We start from the raw sequence: 19,450 nt of genomic DNA on the forward strand, positions 1-19,450 counted from the left end.
GCTCAGTGAACAAAATAAAATCGTTAGTATTGAAAGAAAAGTAACATGGATGATGAATGTAAGCCAGATGCAGAAACATAGCTGCTGAGGAATATGAAGTAAAGACCAGAAATAACAAGAATGTAGGGCCAAAGAAGAGAGACAATGCACATCAGAATGAAAAAGGAGAGCTAAAGAACACAACCAAAACTAATGTGAGAAAACTGAGACAGAATAATGTTCCTAATGTCGTTCCTTTTGCAATAAATTCAGAAAAGCATAATCCACTTGGTTTGTGTTCTATCCATCTCAAAAGGTGATTGGTATCTGATGTATCCTCAAAGAGTACAAAACGATGCTAAAAGTCTTTTTTAATGAAGGTATATGTGTTTATTTATAGGTAAGTTATTCATCAGAGAGTTAATTTTTCTCATGCAGTTTATATTGGTAATAAGTTGAAATGAAGATACTAGACTTAATTGATGGGCTAGAGGTAGTACTTTATAACTTGTTGAAAAAAAAACAAAAAAACTGATGGAATTAAAGTAAATGAAGATAATTTAATATAGATGCTATATCTAATTTTAAGTAAGGAAAATAACACTCAGTAGATTAGAAATGGAAAATTTGAACATGTTAAACAGTTGTTAGTGTTCTATTTGACTCAGGCATAACCTGCTGCTTTTTGATTATATTTATTTAAATATTCAAAAATAAAATAATTTACAACAAAACGAAAATTCATTTTTTTTCACTAATTTTTATCATTATTAAAGTTTTTGAACATTTTATCATTTAAAATATTGTCTCACTAGTGTACTTAGGAATTGACCCTCCAGCCATAATCTGAGAAAATATGGGCAAAACAGTACAAACAAAGTAAAGAGAAGGGAGGTTGAATTATGTTAGGTCCTCAGTAACATAATTAAATAAAAGAACATATTCTATAACTGAGTAAATAAAATTAATTCACTAAAAAATATGCCTAAGACTATGAATGACTAACCAATCAGCTTCATGTTTTAAAACGTAGATAGTGTTTAACAGCATATATCCGGATTTTGCTAACATTTAGAAATACTCTATACTTCATTCTCATTCAAATTTATGCCTTCCACTTCACTTCTATTGCTTTGTTATCCTTGGATGAAATGTGTAAACATTCAAAACTTTCACTACCTGGGAGATATGGCTATGAAAGCACATTACTATTCTACGATTAAAATTTTTAATTAATAATCAGCATTTGAAAAAAAAACACCTGAAAATGCACTAAAAATCTTTTATACACTTAAAAACGTTGATAATAAGTTGTAATACTTTCCTCGCTTTGGTTATTTATTCTTATATATAATGAAAAATATATAGTGGATACATGAAAAAAGTTACTTAAGATTTGTTTTTTGGGGATGGGGTGAATTATGATGAAATTTTATTATATTATTAGTAAACATTTATTCCAAAAAGTTTTGAAAAGTTAAAAAATCTATATTTTTAAGACTCCCCACTCCCAATGTATTCGTTTGGATCGCTTGCACTACTTTTTTCAATTTTTGGGGCAAATTTTTTTTTAAATAGTAAAGATAAGCATGCACGCATATACTGGCTTAATATAAATTGGGGTTATGTTTACAAAATTATGAGAAAATTTACCTCCAAAAAACCCCTCATCCCTAGAAATTGACTCCAAAAGTTTACAAAACAATTGCCCCACATACATGAGTTCCTGTACAAAATTTCATCAAATTGGTTTATCCTGTCAAAAACATTAAGACTCAAACACACATATGTATGAACATTACCCCCTTCTTGTACACTATTGTAAGCTATAATGATGTCACTTTCCTTGTTTTCCTAGCTGATTGGTTTTTGATGGGTTTGTTTTAAGTTCAAAGATTTTAAAATCTCATTTGGTGTTTATTAAGTAGGCAGTTATCAAAGGATATTCAATTACTGCCTTTTTCATAATCACTTAGTAGACGAAATGTTTGAAATAACTTCTGTATTCCAAATTATTCTGTATTCCATGTTACTTAAAAAAAAAATTGAACTATAATAACAGACACGTTTTTCTGCATAATCTTTTTTATACTAAAGAAACACCTTAACACAGGATTTAAATTTTAGATTTGATATTGTTTTATTTTGTGAGGGGGAGTTACAACCACACTCATAAATACAAGGATAAGAAAATCTTAAATTACAATTGCCACTGCAAAATGTTCCGTGAAAGCATCGCTGACTGAAAAAATTGAGATAAATCATGGTAATTATTTCATGACAGCTGATAACACAGAATGACTGCAAATACTGATGTAAAAAAAATTTGTAACAAAACAAGTATGCAGTGAACTCATTACATTACATGATAAGATTAAGGACAAAGACGATTAAGGTTAGTTAGGACATGATAAGATTAAGACTAAGAAGAGATTTTGAAACCAAATTATGGAGTGCAAAATGTATCCAGGAGACAATGTAATTGTCATGAAATGCAAGTTATTTTTCAGAATTAAAAAAAAAATGAGAACAAGACATCAAATATAGACAAATTAAAAGAGATTATGCAGATTTTATAGTTAAAATCTGAATAAATTATAGGTACAGGTCAACAAATTACCATGTAATAGAAATTCTGTTAAAAATTAATGAAATTAAAAAAGGAATTAAGATGAGAAAGAAGCAATAATGTAGAAATTATAAAAAAGGTAAAAGATAACGGGAGAAAATTGAATTGACATGAGAAATGAATAGAAAGTGAAAATTAGTAAAAAAAGTACTTGGTGAAGAAGAAATGTAATGAAATAGAAAAGTAGATGTAGAATTTAGAAAATTTTGAGAAAACTGGTGAAATGAAATCAAAATGTATTATCTAACGAGTGAATGAAAAACTTTTGTTAAAGCAATAACTAAAAAGCGGCAGACATATACAGGATCTGTATACAAGAGAAAAATTATTTTATAAGAGAACATGAAAGTTCTGAATTTGCTAGACATCTAAACATACTAAATTAGAATAAAACAATAGAAAGTGATGACATACTGTCCGAATTACTATGCTGTCTGAAAAAAATGTAGGAATGAATAAGCTTTACAAATAAGCATTCAAACTTGTGAAACTGGTGGAAATAACTTCAGATTTAAACAAAAAATGTTAAAACTAAAGAAACCAGAAGCAGACACATGTGAAAACTGTTGCATAATCATTGCCTCACGCATTGAATGTGCTCTGTAGGATAATTCATAAGTAAATAGAATATGCGGCAGAAGGTGGTTAAATGATCAGTTTGTTTTTAGAAAAGCATAGATAAAATGGAGCCCATTCTGAGCTTCAAACTAATTTTAGAAGGGACACAAAAAGATAATCTCCATGGCATCTGTAGTTTTGAGAAAGGATTTAATATAAATGTTTATAACATTTTAAGATAATATTAACTGAAATATGCAGAAATATGAGTTATTAATAATCTGTTCAAGAATTTGTAGTATTTTTTAGAAGAAAAGGCAAACTCTGATTCAGAAGCTGTGAGTTGACATACAGTTATCTCCTCTATTTTTCTACTTATACTCGGAGGAACTGATCATATAGTTTCAGAGTGGGGTAACTATGAAAGGAAAGAAAATTTAAAAAAATTAATTTTCTACAATTTTTAATAAATATCTCTTAAGATGAGTAAAAGAAAAGAAAAATTTGGGGCAGAAATCTCTTGTACAGAGAATTACATTGTTTAGTATGTTAAGACATTTAGGTTTATTACGATACTTGCATTAGATTAGCAATTAAATTGCCTTCAAGGTTAACAGGTTCAGTAAGAGCTCAAAAGATAATAGAAACTAAGTTTCTCTTTTTAAAAATTATTTTATTTATAAATTAGAAAAACATTTATATAAATAAACACAGAATTTCTTAAAATACTATATACAAACTAATGCAAAGCTTGAAACAGAGTGATCTTTGGAAATAAGTAACTAATTATATTGTAATTATAACTACTTATAATGGGCATGGCACTGGATTTCAACACATTAAATGTAAAATTATGTATATACCAAATTAAGTGAAATGAACAAAATTAATGACACAAACTTATTCAAAGGTTAACATTTATTAAACAAATATATTATTTTTAAAATTTTGTAGATCACATTGCTTAAATAGCTACCACCCTTTACACTGCATTCTGTGATATGATCGCGTACACTCTACATCACTCTTTGCAATATGTCACACCAATGACAGATTTCCTGTTCAATGTTGTTTTTCAACAGCAGTAATGTTGTAGGCTTGTTGTTGAAAACCCTTGACTTCAGGAATTCCCACAAGAATAAGTCAGACGCTGTGAAAACTTGGGACCATGCTGGCCAGGCAATTTCATTATTGTGAGAAATCAATCCACCTGGCAAAATGTTCTTAAAACATCCATCAGTATTTGCAAAGTGTGGCTTATGGGACCATCTTGTTGAAACCATAAGTCACAATATTGCACTCCTAACTGCTGTAATTTGACAAGTAAGAAATTGTTGAGCATATCAACATTAATGTAAAGACATGACAGTTACAGTCGTGCTATTTTCTTCAAAGAAAGGACCAAGCAATGTAGACACACCACACGATAGTCATCTTTTCACTATTCACTATGCAACAGAACTTGGTGAGTTCTTCAAGGTTGCTCTTCAGCCCAGAAACAATTTTGTTTATTCATGTGACTGGATAAATGAAAATATACCTCATCCAACATAATCAAATTGTCCAACAAATCAGGAATTGCATGCTGTCAGGATCTGCTTAAACGAGTTGCAAAACTGCAATCTCAATGGTAAATCCTTCAGTTTGAGTTTGTGCACAATCTGTATTTTGTAAGGATAAAATCCTAAGTCTTTGTGCAACATTCTACATACGCTTCTGTCTGACAAGTTCAATGATCTTGCATGGTATATATCTGAACGCTGTGGGCTTTGAGTTAATGCTTGTCTGACTCACTCTATGTTTTGTGGAGTTCTCACAGTTTTCCTCACTGTTCTTTATAAACACTTAAAATATTGCCAGTCATTTAGAATTTGCAATACCAGTCTTAAGATAATATTGTGTGAAGGCACTGTACCTAAAGGAGGTATGTTGAACTTATGTCAAAAGCTTCGTTGCACAGAAATAATTGATTTACTTCCAATGTGTGCCATTACAGCATAAACATGTTGTTCTACAGGCTACGTATTCATGGCTAATGAAACTTTAACTACCACACCTTACAACAGAACAAATTGTTTCTCCCCACTTTGTTCCTTAAGCACATATGGCGCTTTCTTTTTCGTTGCAACCCAGTGCTTATAACATTTTTCATAAAATTTCATTAAACTAGTGAAAACAGGAAAACAAGTGTCGCATTTAAATTGACACTTTATTTAAACAATTTACATATATTCGGTATAAGAAAGAAATACAAAATAATAAAAGTACAATAACATCTGTAAACAAAACTACAGAACATTTGTGGTTAATATTTTTGCAAGTTAAATTATTTGACAAATTCTTCACCAATTCTCAGTTTCAGTTTCAGGCAAGGTAGCTGGCCTATATTTGACATAACTAAAAAATTATTTACCTACTTCATTTATAGAGCTAAAATTTGACATTAACTATATTAACATTAAGTTATTAACTCAAATATTGCAATTTTTACATATTCACATAACTAGTATTCAGCTGATGTTCTACAGATTGAGAGACTTCACTAATTAATTGGTATATTTATTTTAAACAAAAATAGGATTATTCCTTACTAAATTCTGACTACTACTTTTTTTAAGGCAAAAATCATTAAGTGCACTTGGTAATATTCTCAACTGAACTATAATACTTTAGATCAGGCAAAAATACATAACTTCATTACTTCATAATTTTTTACTTTTCTTATCTAAGTTTTTAAGTATGTTTAAGGTTATGATAATTTAGTTTGATGAGTTTTGTCTACTTAACACTGTAAATATAATTTCAAGTAATTCAATTATTGCAGTATTATCAGTGGAACAGCTCACTACAAAATTAACTGAAAGACATGTAAATAAATATATAGTGAGTATTTCTCTTTTAATTCATTTAGGTAATAGTGAACATAAAGAAAAACCTCAACTTCAACATTTGAAATTACTACAATTAAGGACAATGTGTCTGCACTTCTTGAAAAAAGCAAGGTAATCACCAAATTAATTTTTCACTAAGCTCTTTATTATTTTGTATTCAGCAGTCATAACTTAATGCATTTAATTTCATTTAAACTATCTAAGTCATATTATTTTCAATAAATTTTATATATGTATAATTTTGTTATTATATTACAGTTTATTGTGAAAATAATTTTGTAAAAATTTTCTAATTGGTTTCTTTAGTAGTTATTTCAGGTGGAAAATAGGCCTACTTATTTCATTATCCCAACAGTTTAAGAGGGTGTATTATTATAGGAACAAAATGTGTCCCTACACATACTGAATAAAATGAGGGCAGCTAATTCACACGAAGTACTGCAGAAGATACCAATAATACTTAGTTACATCAACTGAAATATGCACCTTAAATAATGAAATAATGGAATGTCAGTATGAGGAATGTTGTCACCAAGTGTGTAATTACACATTTAGTATACACATTTTGTTTTTAAGAATTGACAATATTCCAAGGAAAGATATCATCTTTTACAAAAAACATTAACTTAGGTAATGATCTTACAAACATTTAACTGCTGGTAAGGCTTACATAATACAAACTCTGCAACTCTCTATTAATATGATGGTGGATATATATATATATATATATATATACTATGTTTAACAACATAGTGAGCTTTATACCATTACACATAACTTTTTAAGTCTGTATTGTATTTAAAAATCCATTTGCTTAAAAATTTTCATTCACACATAGCTTGCTCAACAGCAAAATATGGTAGTTGTACCCATAGAAATTATTTATTACAGTACTGAAATTAAATAATTAAATACAACATTAAACTACCCATGTTTTAAGTATTATAGAAGAGAGTAACAAATCAGAATAAGAATTATGAAGGAAAGATAAGCTGGAAAGACATTATTTTCATATTCAATTAAAGTAGATGATCTACTTATGATGTGTAAATGCTCAGTGAAGGTGTAAATTTCAGAGACTGATCTTAAGAAGAGTCAAGAAACATTCAATGTTGTTGAAACTGTACTAATATTGTACTCAAATGGTATAGATATATAGATTTAAGAAAATACAAATGAACTAGTGCATTTTATTCCTCTTATTTCACAGGAGTTTTTCAAAAGATTGAAGGATTCTCAAGACAATGAGAAGTTATATACTTTAAGCAGTGAACAAGATGCCCTAAATAAAGGAGTTTTTTATTTTTAATTCATTAATTATCTCTGGTATGAAGGGAAAGATGTCTTTTCAAAGAAGAATTCAAACGAAAACATTTCTGACAAAAACTGCAGACAAATCTTTTCTCACCAGTATGAATAGAACAGTGTCTCTTCAAATTAGAATAATCAGCAAAGCATTTTTTGCAAAAATTACACATAAATCTTTTCTCACTAGTATGAATAGATAGGTGTCTTGTTAAATGACCTTTCTGACGAAAAGATATTTTACACACCTTACAAATGAATTTTTTCTCACCACTATGAATGGAAACATGTCTTTTTAAACTATCACTGTGACTAAAAGATTTCTGACATAAATTACAGGTGAAATTTTTTTCACCAGTATGAGTAGCAAGGTGTCTTTTCAAAGTCGAGCTCAGAGAAAAAGACATTTGACAAATATTACATTTAAAATTTTTCTCACCAGTATGAGTGGAAATATGTGATTTCAAAGTAGAACTATGAACAAAAGACTTTTGACAGAAATTACATGTGAATTTTTTCTCACCAATATGAATGGACAGGTGGATCTTCAGATGAGTTTTCTGACTAAAAGACTTTTGACAAATATTACATAAAAACTTTTTTTCACCAGTATGAATGGTAAGATGTTTCATTAAGTTACCTTTCTGATTAAAAGATTTCTCACAATAATTACATTTGAATTTTTTCTCACTGGTATGAATGGAGAGGTGTGTCTTTAAATTGCCATTTTGAATAAAAGACTTTTCACAAAAATTACATCTGAATTTTTTCTCACCTGTATGAATGGATAGATGAGTTTTCAAATTACAACTCTGACTAAAAGACTTTTGACAAATATTACAAGTGAATTTTTTTTCACTACTATTAATAGAAGAATTTTGACTTAGAAAAGTATTCTGACAATAATCGTCATTATGTTTTGTTCCATCACCAATGTCTCTATTAGTACCTTTCATTAACTGATTATTTATAATGTTACTTTTCTTACTGTTACAATTTTCAAATTTTAATACCGCATCATTATTAATTATACCACTACTAACATTGTCATTTTTCTCATGTGAGTTAAAAGGAAATCCAAAATGATTATCACGACAAGACTCATCCTGAATGACGCATTTAAACTTACATGCACTTTTATGAAAACTGTTTGGAATTTTTTTTTTAAATACTTCACTGGAGTTATGACAAAGTACTCTATCCCTTAAACAACTGTTTTTATTACATTCTACTTTATTTAAAAATGAATTTAAACAAACATAAGACTCTTTAATTTCTTCAATTTTTTTCTCCATGAACTCTGAAATACTTTCTTTATATGAATCATTGCAGCACTCATCATCTCTATGGGTGATTCCATGATTGTGTATAGAGTTATGTTTACAATGAGTTACACAATTTTCTGCCTTTAAACTACTCTCAGTAACTTCCCCCACCAAATCAATTGGCTCTACACCAAGATCCTGAAAAAAAGGAATGATATCCATTTTAAAAATCTACTAGAACCCAAATTCAGAAAGAAAAATATGTGAGATTATTGACTGACCTTTGTACCACTAAGACTTAAAAACATTATTCTTAAGAAACTTTGTGTAAGGGTAAATGCAGTTTTTAGGGTAATTGCAAGTAAAAATGTGCCATTTCTCTTTCTTTTAATTCAGCTCGAATATTTAGGGAGTATACACGTACCAAGCAGCTGATAATGATTTGAGTAGTTGTGTAAGTCAACCTATTATATAATTTTTATTTAATTAATATTGACAATAAAGTCTAAAGAGTATATAAACAATAAAGTTAGGGATTCCTGTTCTTTGGTTAACCAGATAAGCATGATCAAGAAGAGACAAAACAAAGAGAAGTTGTGATGCATATAAATAAGCTGACTAACATATATATATAAAAATATCAGAAATAAAACTAAACAACAGGTATGAATTTTAAATTACATTATCACCTCTTTAACAAGCTAATAAGAATAAAGTATGGGCAAATTGCAGCAAGCTAAAGATGATAAATTTAATCACCTTTATTTTAAGAATTATAGTTTTTCCAAAATACCTGACAATATAAATGAATAAAACAACATATTTTCTGAAACTACCTCTCTCTAGCATGAAAATGCTTATCTTGCTTTAAAACACAATTCTTCTTCTGCTTAAGATGCACTGATGGATTATCTAGTACAAAATGATCTAGATATATTTAAATAATACCTTTAGTAAATTTGTCATAATTTTTTTTTGAGAATTCTACTTTCTTGCGTTATGGAATGATTTTATAATGAAACCCACAAGAAATCCAGCAGAAAATACAAAACCTACCATATATTCAACCTTTTGTATAATCTTTTATAAGTTTATGTTTATTGTATATTAAAAATTGTTTATTCCCTTTCAGTTACGCTTTATAACAGGTTAGATCATATGGACAGAATTAATATAGGTGATCAAGCTGCAAAGGAAGATTGAATAGTTACTTTGGACAATTTTATATACTTTGCTATATTGATTCTTCAAGGTAAGAAGGAACAATAAAACTGACTGCTTGACCAATTCAAAAAAAATTATACTTACCCACTTGTTTTCTACACCTTGTTTTCAGGACCTTAAAACTTTTTTTTTTTAATTTTTTATTTAAGCAGTTTACCTGCAGCAGCAATCCTTGTTACGGTACGCTCACCTATTTTTGTGATTATCATAGCTAAAAGACTACTACTGGTCCTACAAAAAGCAATTTATTCATATTTTCTCATGGTAAAAGATTGGTCCAGTGGTTTTTTTACCTATATCTCTTCTTTCTATGAGAAAATTACCTTTAAATTTGAACATGAAAAACAGTGAAATTTCACTTTTGGTAATTTTTTTCAAGAGGGAGGGATGGCATACACAGTTTGAATTATTTTTTTATATACAAATAGATTTACCATAAATAATATTAATGATGATATACTTACCAATAAATTTTTATGAATTTTTGAAAATAATTTTTTTTTTTTTAATTCAAATTTTCGCTTCAAATAATTCTGATGGAGCTGGTGATAAAAATTTCAAATTTCCATAAAATACAGTTATTTTGTAGATGTTTAAGGCAAATAAAATAATTTATTTTGTATTGTACTGATAAAATTGTTTTAACTTCTCAAAAATGATGAAAAACCTGTTGAAAGTGATACCATTTTGACTCGCTAAATAAGTGCTCCAACGAAGTTTCTTCTCTTCTTAGCACTTTAATATTTTTATATTTATTACTGCAGTTGAAATAAACTTGTTTGAACCATTCAACTGCAGTGTTCATGTTATAACAGGCGCTTGAAGTCACTTCCAGTCATCAGGAAAATTCATATTGCAACATGCTCATTTATGCTTGCTGCATCATTTAGCTTTGCAGTTACAGACTGGTCAGTCTTGCATTAGTCAGTGACATGTTCACATCTTTATAGTGTCTCAAATTTCATCCTGTGTTTGGAAGTGTTTATAAACAAATAGGTTTTACTTAATAATATTATATTTGCAAATTCTAAAATCAGTTAAATTTTTACATTATTTTCAAATAATTTCACATAAAACAATGTTCAATAGGAATTTATGTGAATCAAGAGTGTCATAAAACAGTTATGATACAGTGCCAAAGGAACTCATTACAATTTGTGAATTTAGAGTAGAAAACAAACAACGCATGTTTTTACATGTTAATAGCTCATGATTGATGATCCCAAACTTAATGTTGATTATAAGGTCATCTTTGTGACAAATGTCATTCTGCTATTTGTAGGAAACATACAGTTTCAATCTGCACAAAATTCAATAAAAGGAAGGGACAAGATACTGAAAGCGATGATTAGCTAAAATTTTACTCTATTAATAATAGTTGAACTATTTTAGCTACATGGGATTCATTTTTTCAAAAATCTATAAAGTTGATTTCATTTTTTAATTCTAGGAAACAAATTAATTACTGATAGTGTAAAAACAATTTTTCTTGTAATTTGTAACATGTTGACTATTATCTTTTAATTTTCAAACTGGAAACTTATATGTTATTTTTTTTTTGTATAATAAATAAAAATAAGTGCAAGAATAAATTATGTGTATTACGCAAATATGGTGATAAGTGTATCTAAAATCTCCAGAACCAACCCAAAAAAAAATACATCATTTACATAAGTAAATATAGTTATTAAATAGTATATATCAGAAAATTAATTTTATATCATTAATTAGTAATAACGAACAATAAAAAAATACTTATTTGCGTAAAATTGACAATAATGAAACTACAGAAGAGAAAAAGTTGAACGGTGAGTGAAATACTCACAGCCAGTAACAGCGTAACATAAGGCCTAGCCAGCAATGCCGGATTAATATAAAGCTGAAGGAAAAATCCAGAGTTTTTGTTATGGTTTCTCTTCACTGAGGCCTAACAGAATGTTGGCAATGAAAAAGAGATGAGAAACACTGAAGGAGGGAAATCTATAAACATTATTTTTTTTACATTGTAGAATTGTATTTGTTTTGGAAATATTGACATAACTTTATGTAAAACTTGAATAAATTAATGAAGTCAATAACATTAGAAGTATAAAACAATGAAAGAATCCATTTACACAAGTCCAAAATTTATATATGTTTTATGAACTAAATCTGATGAAACACTAAAGTACATTAGTAAATAGATTCTATCAATTAGGTTTATTTTTTAGTAAAATTTTATACACGACAACAGTTAGATTTACATAAACAGAAATAGTATGGCAACATCTATTAACAGGGTGACTTACCACTTCTTGTTTCACATCAAATTGCTCTAATTTAACTGTTGCTATTTTCACACCAGCAGCAGCCAATGAAATATTACTATTCTCTACTTGAAGTGGATCATCTTTTTCTGGCGGCAATGAATGGGATTTATCAACATCCTATAACAAAATAATAACATTTCAATTTCATGCAATTATATAACAATGAGTTTTAATTCTTCGTTTCTCAATGGTCATGTTGCATTTTGAGTTTTTTTGCTTTTGAGAATAAGAAACAGGATAATGAGATGTTACAGGGAGTAAAAATAAAATAACAATGTACAAATAAATCAAAATTGTATGATTAATTCAAATTACAGATTAGCTATAAACACATGAAAGGGTAGATGCATTGCTCTCCAAGGTACGAAAGTATGTCAATTATTATCCGCAATGTAGTTATAAATTTTACTACAATACAAATAGGAAACTTACATGTACATCATTTTTCAACATATCCCCCCTTGCATTTCAACGCACTTGGTCCATAGTTGCATAAGCTTCCTGATGCCCTCATAAAAGAAGATTTTCGGTTGAGCTGCAAGCCAGGAATGCACCGCTTCTTTCACTGTTTCGTCCAAGGTAAATCGATGGTCTCTTAATGCCTCTTTGAGTGGACCAAACAAGTGGTAGTCAGAAGGGGCAAGATCAGAACTATACGGAGGATGAGCCAGTACTTCAAAGTTGAGTTTCTGGAGGTTTCAGCAGTGTGGGCAGCAGTATGTAGACGGGTATTGTCGTGCAACAGCACAACACCTTTCGACAGCAGTCCTCGGCGTTTACTTCGAATTGCAGGCCTCAGCTTGGCAGTAAGCATCTCACTATAACATGCACTGTTTATTGTCATGCCCCTTGTGTGGACCCCTTACTGGACCTTGTGAATCCCAAAAAATTGTGACTAATTTGCAGGTGATGTGCCACTTCATCAATAGTTACTTGTCTGTCTAAGAAAACCATGTCACGTGCACGCTCAATGGTTTCCTCATTTGTGGTGGAAAACGGTTGTCAGGCTCCTTCGTCATGCATAACACTTGTGTGACCATTTTTGAATTTTCCAATCCATTTGTATACACTCGGTTGCGGCAAAATACTGTTCCCATACTGTACTGAAAGTCTTCAATGAATTTCAGCCTCTGATACACTTTCTGACCACAAAAAACCGATCACTGAACGTTGCTCTTCTTTGGTGCAAACAGAAAGTGGAGCAGTCATGGTTAACGGCAGGGCAACGATAATGGAACTAACCTAGCAGCATTAAACCTGCACAGACATAACAACAATTAAACCACACATGCGTCATCTACGCAACACGACAGTACTACCAACATAAACAAAAATATAACTACATTACGAATAATAATTAACTTACCCTAGTATTTTAAAGAAGCACACTTAAGTTTTTTAAACAAGATTCATTTCTTGATTGCAAGAAGTAAATTACTACAAAAGCCTAACCCTTAAGGGTAAATAGATTTATAAATTGACTAAGTTAACAAATTTTTTCCTAGGCACTAAAATAACGAAATATAACTAAAGTTATGCACATTTTATTGAACAGTTTTATCTAAGTTCCAAAAATTAGCTAAAAAAATAAAAAAACTGCCTTAAAAATGACTCGTCTACCTCCATCCTCTTCAACTAGTCTCCTTCAACATGGATTGTATGACCCCCAGTGTTTTTTCTTCAACTGAAACACTTGAAAATCACCTTTTGTCAAGTTGTTCATTACCTCATGTGATTTGATTCTTCAATTTACCAATTCAATAATCTCAAAACATCATTCCTTTAACTTCAATTTCATCTTCAGAAACAGGCAGAAGTCAAGAGGATGTGAAACAGCTGTTGAATTAATAGGAACAAAAAGTTTACAAGTGGGTTAGCAGATTGACATAGTGCAGGAATAATGATTTGTTATATCATCACAGTTTGGTTTAGTGGAATAAAGTCTTTATGAAAAAACTTTTCGCCATCAGCCAAAAGCAATCAACATTAACTTTATGTTGGTTTGAACCTGCCTTGTTTTCAATAGCTGAGAAGACATTGGACTCTTTAACTGTGATGACCACTGCTTCATCCCAAGGTTATACCCATAAACACAGAATTCATCACAAGTAATGAATGTCATAAGTTCATGTTGGTTCCAAAAAATTCTTTCATCTCAATGCAGACTTGAACACAATGTCTTTGTTCATGCTGAATGGGCCTGAAACAAAGTTAAAGGAAATTAACTGCGAATTGAACTCTTGCAACAACAGTGACCATTTACCATTTGGCCAAAAGCATCCATTTAGTTCATAGTTTTGTTTTACATAAGATATGCTAAAAAATTGAAAATGTCAAATAAGATTACTGAAATTGTAGCATGGTACAACAGCTTTAATCTAGCTAGTTCTGAAATTAAATTGTTTTATGTAATCAGTAGGGTTTCATAGAAATTTGAAATATGTATTCTTCTTAAATAAAAGTATTATCAGCACAAATATATAAGGGAAAGTATACAACCATAATATAGTCTGTATTGGAGCATCTGGAAACCTTAAGAGACACAATCAAGAATGGGCAATTAAATTATGATGACGATGATGCAAATAAAGCTTTTTAATAGACATGGGATACTAAATTTTGTCTTAATCCTATTTATATACACAGAGGTGACAAAGTGAGAGTGAATTAAAGAAATTGTTTCTATATGTTTTCCCAAGATTTAGGAAATTTGGAATTACAATTAAGAGAAGATGTGTGAAGAGATAAAGAAGATGAAGTAGTAAAGTGGATGGTAGTTATTTTTAAGAATGATAAAAAAACAGGAATAAATATAATAATTTAACAAAATAAACATGATAAAATTGTTACAATTTAATATGATAAAAATTGTAACCATTGTAAATTCTGACCTAATTTAAATTAAATTGAATTGGCTTATTTAAATTGGTGAATTTATTTGTATTTTATTTTATTATAAATTATTTTGTTATATAGATTTCTTAATATGTCAACGGACGATATTTTTTAAAAATGTAAAAGTTAAATAGCAGCATATTCATTAGTTATCAAAACTTTTTCCATTTACATTATTGCATTCGGTCTATTATTACGTTCTATTCTGACATTCTGTATAAAAAATGCAGATAAGGTTATAATTAAATATGACAATCACCAGTTTTAAAATGGGGAAAATGTTTCCTAAAGTCATGAAAGGGTTAATAGACATACAAGGAAGTCATGTGTTGTCCATATCAGATTTTTTAATTTTATATGCACCATCATTATTAAACGCATCCTATGATTTAATTTTAGTATAATTAAAATATTTTCTTAAACCATTTATCAGTCAAAATATGTACTGTAATGTAGACATTAACTTTTTTATATTTATTTTTATTAACTGACGGTGTATGCAATATAATTCACAGATTTATGTTTCTTGTTTAATCAAATAGAAGTATATATTTTCCGTATCCTTTTTTAATGTATCCCTTATAAATATTTTCTAAAAAATATCCTTATATCCATTTTGGTATGCTATAAATCTGATTTGCTTTATTTCTTCGTCAAATTGATGTTTTATATGAGTATATCATATAGTAATATGTTTTTATTTTGAGTGACAAAGGATGAATTCATTTTTTTTCTGTAGAAAGCAGAATTGTGATGTGTTGGTTTTCGAAAAACTTCAGTAACCGTTTTATTGCTCTCATTAACGTCTATTACTACATAGAAAAATCTATTATCTATAATTATTGGTTTCAACAGTAAATTTCAATCTTTTGTTTTATGATTTTTAAATGATAAAATTTTTAACAATAAGGCTAAATATTATTTTTATATATATTTGTTATTTTGGACCTTTAAGATAATATCTTCTTTGGAGTTGTCCTTCCTTTAATTTAGAAATGTAGCAGCAGTGAGAATATATATATATATATAGTTAAGTTAAAATTAGTGACAGAAACAAGAAATGTAGAAGTAAAATGTTCTAAAAGATGTTAAATTGTATTAAAATTACATCCCAAGAACAGTTTAACAGTACTGGTGTTAAATTGTATGAACTGAAGAGAAATATTCATTGGTAAAATTAAATAATCCTGTTAAACAGACAGTTTTAAAAGCATAACAAATAAAAGAATGAAATTTTCAAATATTGCTTATCTCACCTGATTACACACAGATTTGGAGTAACAAATATAGAAATAATTTGAAAATTTTATAAATAAATACAAATAAGCTTAAAACCTTAAAAAATTATATTTACAATTATAAATAGAATGCTTCTGAACTTATATACAAACAGGTAAACTAAGGAAAATGACCTAACTGGCACACCTATTTAATTATGTAATTGTAACTAGCGTTTTAACTCGTGATCATGATAACTATCACTTTAACAGACAGGAGAAATGAATTAACCAATATAGTATTTTAATAAATGATAAGAAATCCATGTATTTTTTAAAAGTGCTTCTTAAATAGATTGGTAAGTTTCATGTTAAGCTTGCTATTTTTGTGTTTTCACAGTTAATTTTGATTGATGGAAATATATTTCCATCAAACATATATTTTATTCATCTTCTATAAACTATTAAATCAATAAATTATTGTATGCAAGAAATTTTTACAAAGAACAGTAAGTAAAACGGTACAGAACATATTATTTTATTATACAATAATGTAAAAGTTTATAGAAAAAATTGTGAAATTTTTAGTGTCCTTTCAATTCTAACATAATTAACATATTACATAATTATGTTACGTTATATTTTTTGTATAATTTATTTAAATATGACTGAAAAATTTGAGATGTTATTCACTTATTCACTTATATTCACTTATTATAAACAATAATGATAGAACAAACCATGATTTATCCAGTAGTGAAATATAAGAAATCGTTCATAATAAGTAATTTTTTTTTGGATGGTTAAATTCACGACATAAGCTTTGAAGGTTGAGCTTGCAAATATGAAATGGAAATTTTGTAGCATATGAAAAATGCCATGTCTAACCAGGAATCTCTGGTAACAGAAAATCCAACAACCTCTTGTTTCTAAAGAAACACAAAAGAATCTAAGAGTACTATAGTAAACGTACAGTATTCCTCTACTAAGATGCAGTACCTACCTATAAGGCAATGTTTCACAACAGAAAGGGGTATATTAATTTGCTTTTTTGTACTAATGATCACAATTTCTTGTAGGAAATGGCGCTTGAGGCATCTGGTGTACAAGAGGTATCATCTCTATAAGTAATGAGATTTAATAAATAAATTTACAGACAACCTTTTAGGTTACACTGTTGCAATAAAAAAAGCTGACAAAATAGTCGAAGGACTTTCCATGAAAGTCCTAAACTGAGGATTGTTTCTGATGCACAGCTTAGACACACAACTTAATTCAATGATTCTAACTAAAGCTATTAAATATAGACTTAAATTAAGGCTATTAAATATAAATTTAATTCGCGCGGGTGTGGAAGTACTAGCGGCGACAGTCGGCAATAACTTAACTAATGTAATTTCACAACTTATATAGAGCAAATTTCGCCTGTACGGTCGGGAGACTGGTGTAACCGCGAGCCTAAACACACCAGGTACCGAGTCAACCGGGCGATCATGTTCGAGACTCAGACAGACCGAGTTACTTTATATTAATATTTTTGCAAATATTGTTATTTTGTAATTGTTAACAAACAGTTGTGAAGATATAAGGTGGTTTAGAGGCCAACACGGCACACACACACGTACAGAGGAGCATTAACATTCAGGAAATCTCCATTCAGTTTTTTGGGTTCCTTAAGTGTCAAAAAGTCAAGATCCGGTGAAAACCGCATATGCCAAATTGGGCCGATTACAATGTTTTCCCTTCTAGAGCTATAGCGCTATCTAGACGGGATTAAAATTAAAATGTGAATTAAAACAATCTTATCTTGTGAATACAATCATATATTTTTATAGCTGTTAAAGGAAAAAGTTTCAAACAAGTAGCTTTGTTCATGAGTTTTTTGTGCAGACTTTTTTCTTTATTTTTAAATCTGCAACCTTTTTATAAAACGTATATATTTACTTTATTTAAATACATATTTATTACGCCTGAATATTCCTGTCCTATGTTTAATATCCTATTTTGCAGCCTCAAAAAATCGGACAAGTTTCAAGATAAAACAATGAGCTCTCAGATCATTCTTTGGCGCATGTAAATACAAATTATGTACACGAATTAGTAATTTTAAAACGTTTAACTTATACTCGATTATATTTATGAATGCCTGCCCAATCTTTGCTACAAAAAGAATATTCACGTATTCCATTAAAGTAGCAATAACAGTCTGAATTAACCTTTTTTGTAAATCAACAGAAGAATACTTCCGCTTACAAGAAGAGGCTCGTAACTGCGTTTTTTTTTTTGTTAACATTTTGACATGAAACGTCTTTAAAATCACCGAAACATAGGAGAACCAGAACAGAAATTTGTAGCGAAACGAAAAAGTCTATATCGTCCTGCCTTAATAACTCTCTTAACTATTAGTTTCAGAGACGTAAATGCGGTGTCATTTTATAATTTACATGGTCAGCTCGCCGATACAACTATCAGTTTGCGTCACCCGTGAGCGGATTGACGGGGAGGGAGCACAGCACAGATCAGCCAAAACTGGCGCTCTCGCTCATTTCCATTCAGTGTAGCTCACTTAGATGTGATAGCGCGGTGATCATGTGTTTGTGTTTAGAGTGTATCGAGAAAGATCGATTTAAGTAATAATACATGTACTTTGGACAATATTTATGTGTAAAAATTAAAGTAAGCATGTAAAAAAGTATAAAAATTCAATGTCAGCCTCATCCCGCGCAAAAACCAACCAGTTAAATTAAGCATATCGTTGGAACGGGGAAGTTACGGGCCACGCACGGGTACCCCAATGTCCGATACCGGACGAGCGAGACTGTTTGGGGAGCGCCGCAAAGTTGGCACGGCGCGAGCACCTGTACCGCTGCTGTACCCGAACTAATGAACATAACGAAGGAAGATAACACATTTACATCTGTCGAAGACGTCCCCGGGCTGATTGATATCATGTCGATTTTTTTTTTTTTGAGGGTGAAAAACGCTTTCGCGTTATCATCGTCCGGTATAAAACTTCTTTTTTTTAATAAAAATAATAAAAGAAACAAAAACTAGTTTAAAAAATTAAAATTAAAAATTATTATCACAGCTAAAAACTAAAATTAACAAATAATAAATAGAATTTAAAGTCCGAGAGGGTGTAAAGGATCCCTCCTCTGATAACAGAAAGACTAAAAAA

General features: G+C 29.6%; 1 protein-coding gene across 6 annotated transcripts in view; it reads right to left on the reverse strand.

Annotated features, from left to right (window-relative positions):
• Positions 1–3,835: 3,835 nt before the first annotated feature.
• Positions 3,836–19,450, reverse strand: part of LOC142331265 (uncharacterized) — a 106,335-nt gene continuing 90,720 nt past the window's right edge. For all 6 annotated transcript variants that reach the window (XM_075377234.1, XM_075377073.1, XM_075377150.1 and 3 more), the window contains 2 exons: positions 12,140–12,277; positions 3,836–8,825 (listed from right to left, as the gene is read on the reverse strand). In XM_075377234.1, coding sequence (XP_075233349.1) covers positions 7,371–8,825; positions 12,140–12,277 — 1,593 coding nt within the window. In that variant the 3' untranslated portion in view covers positions 3,836–7,370. The remainder of the gene's footprint in view (positions 8,826–12,139; positions 12,278–19,450) is intronic.

This window comes from Lycorma delicatula, chromosome 1, assembly GCF_047948215.1.
Source record: "Lycorma delicatula isolate Av1 chromosome 1, ASM4794821v1, whole genome shotgun sequence".
Classification (NCBI taxonomy): Eukaryota; Metazoa; Arthropoda; class Insecta; order Hemiptera; family Fulgoridae; genus Lycorma; species Lycorma delicatula.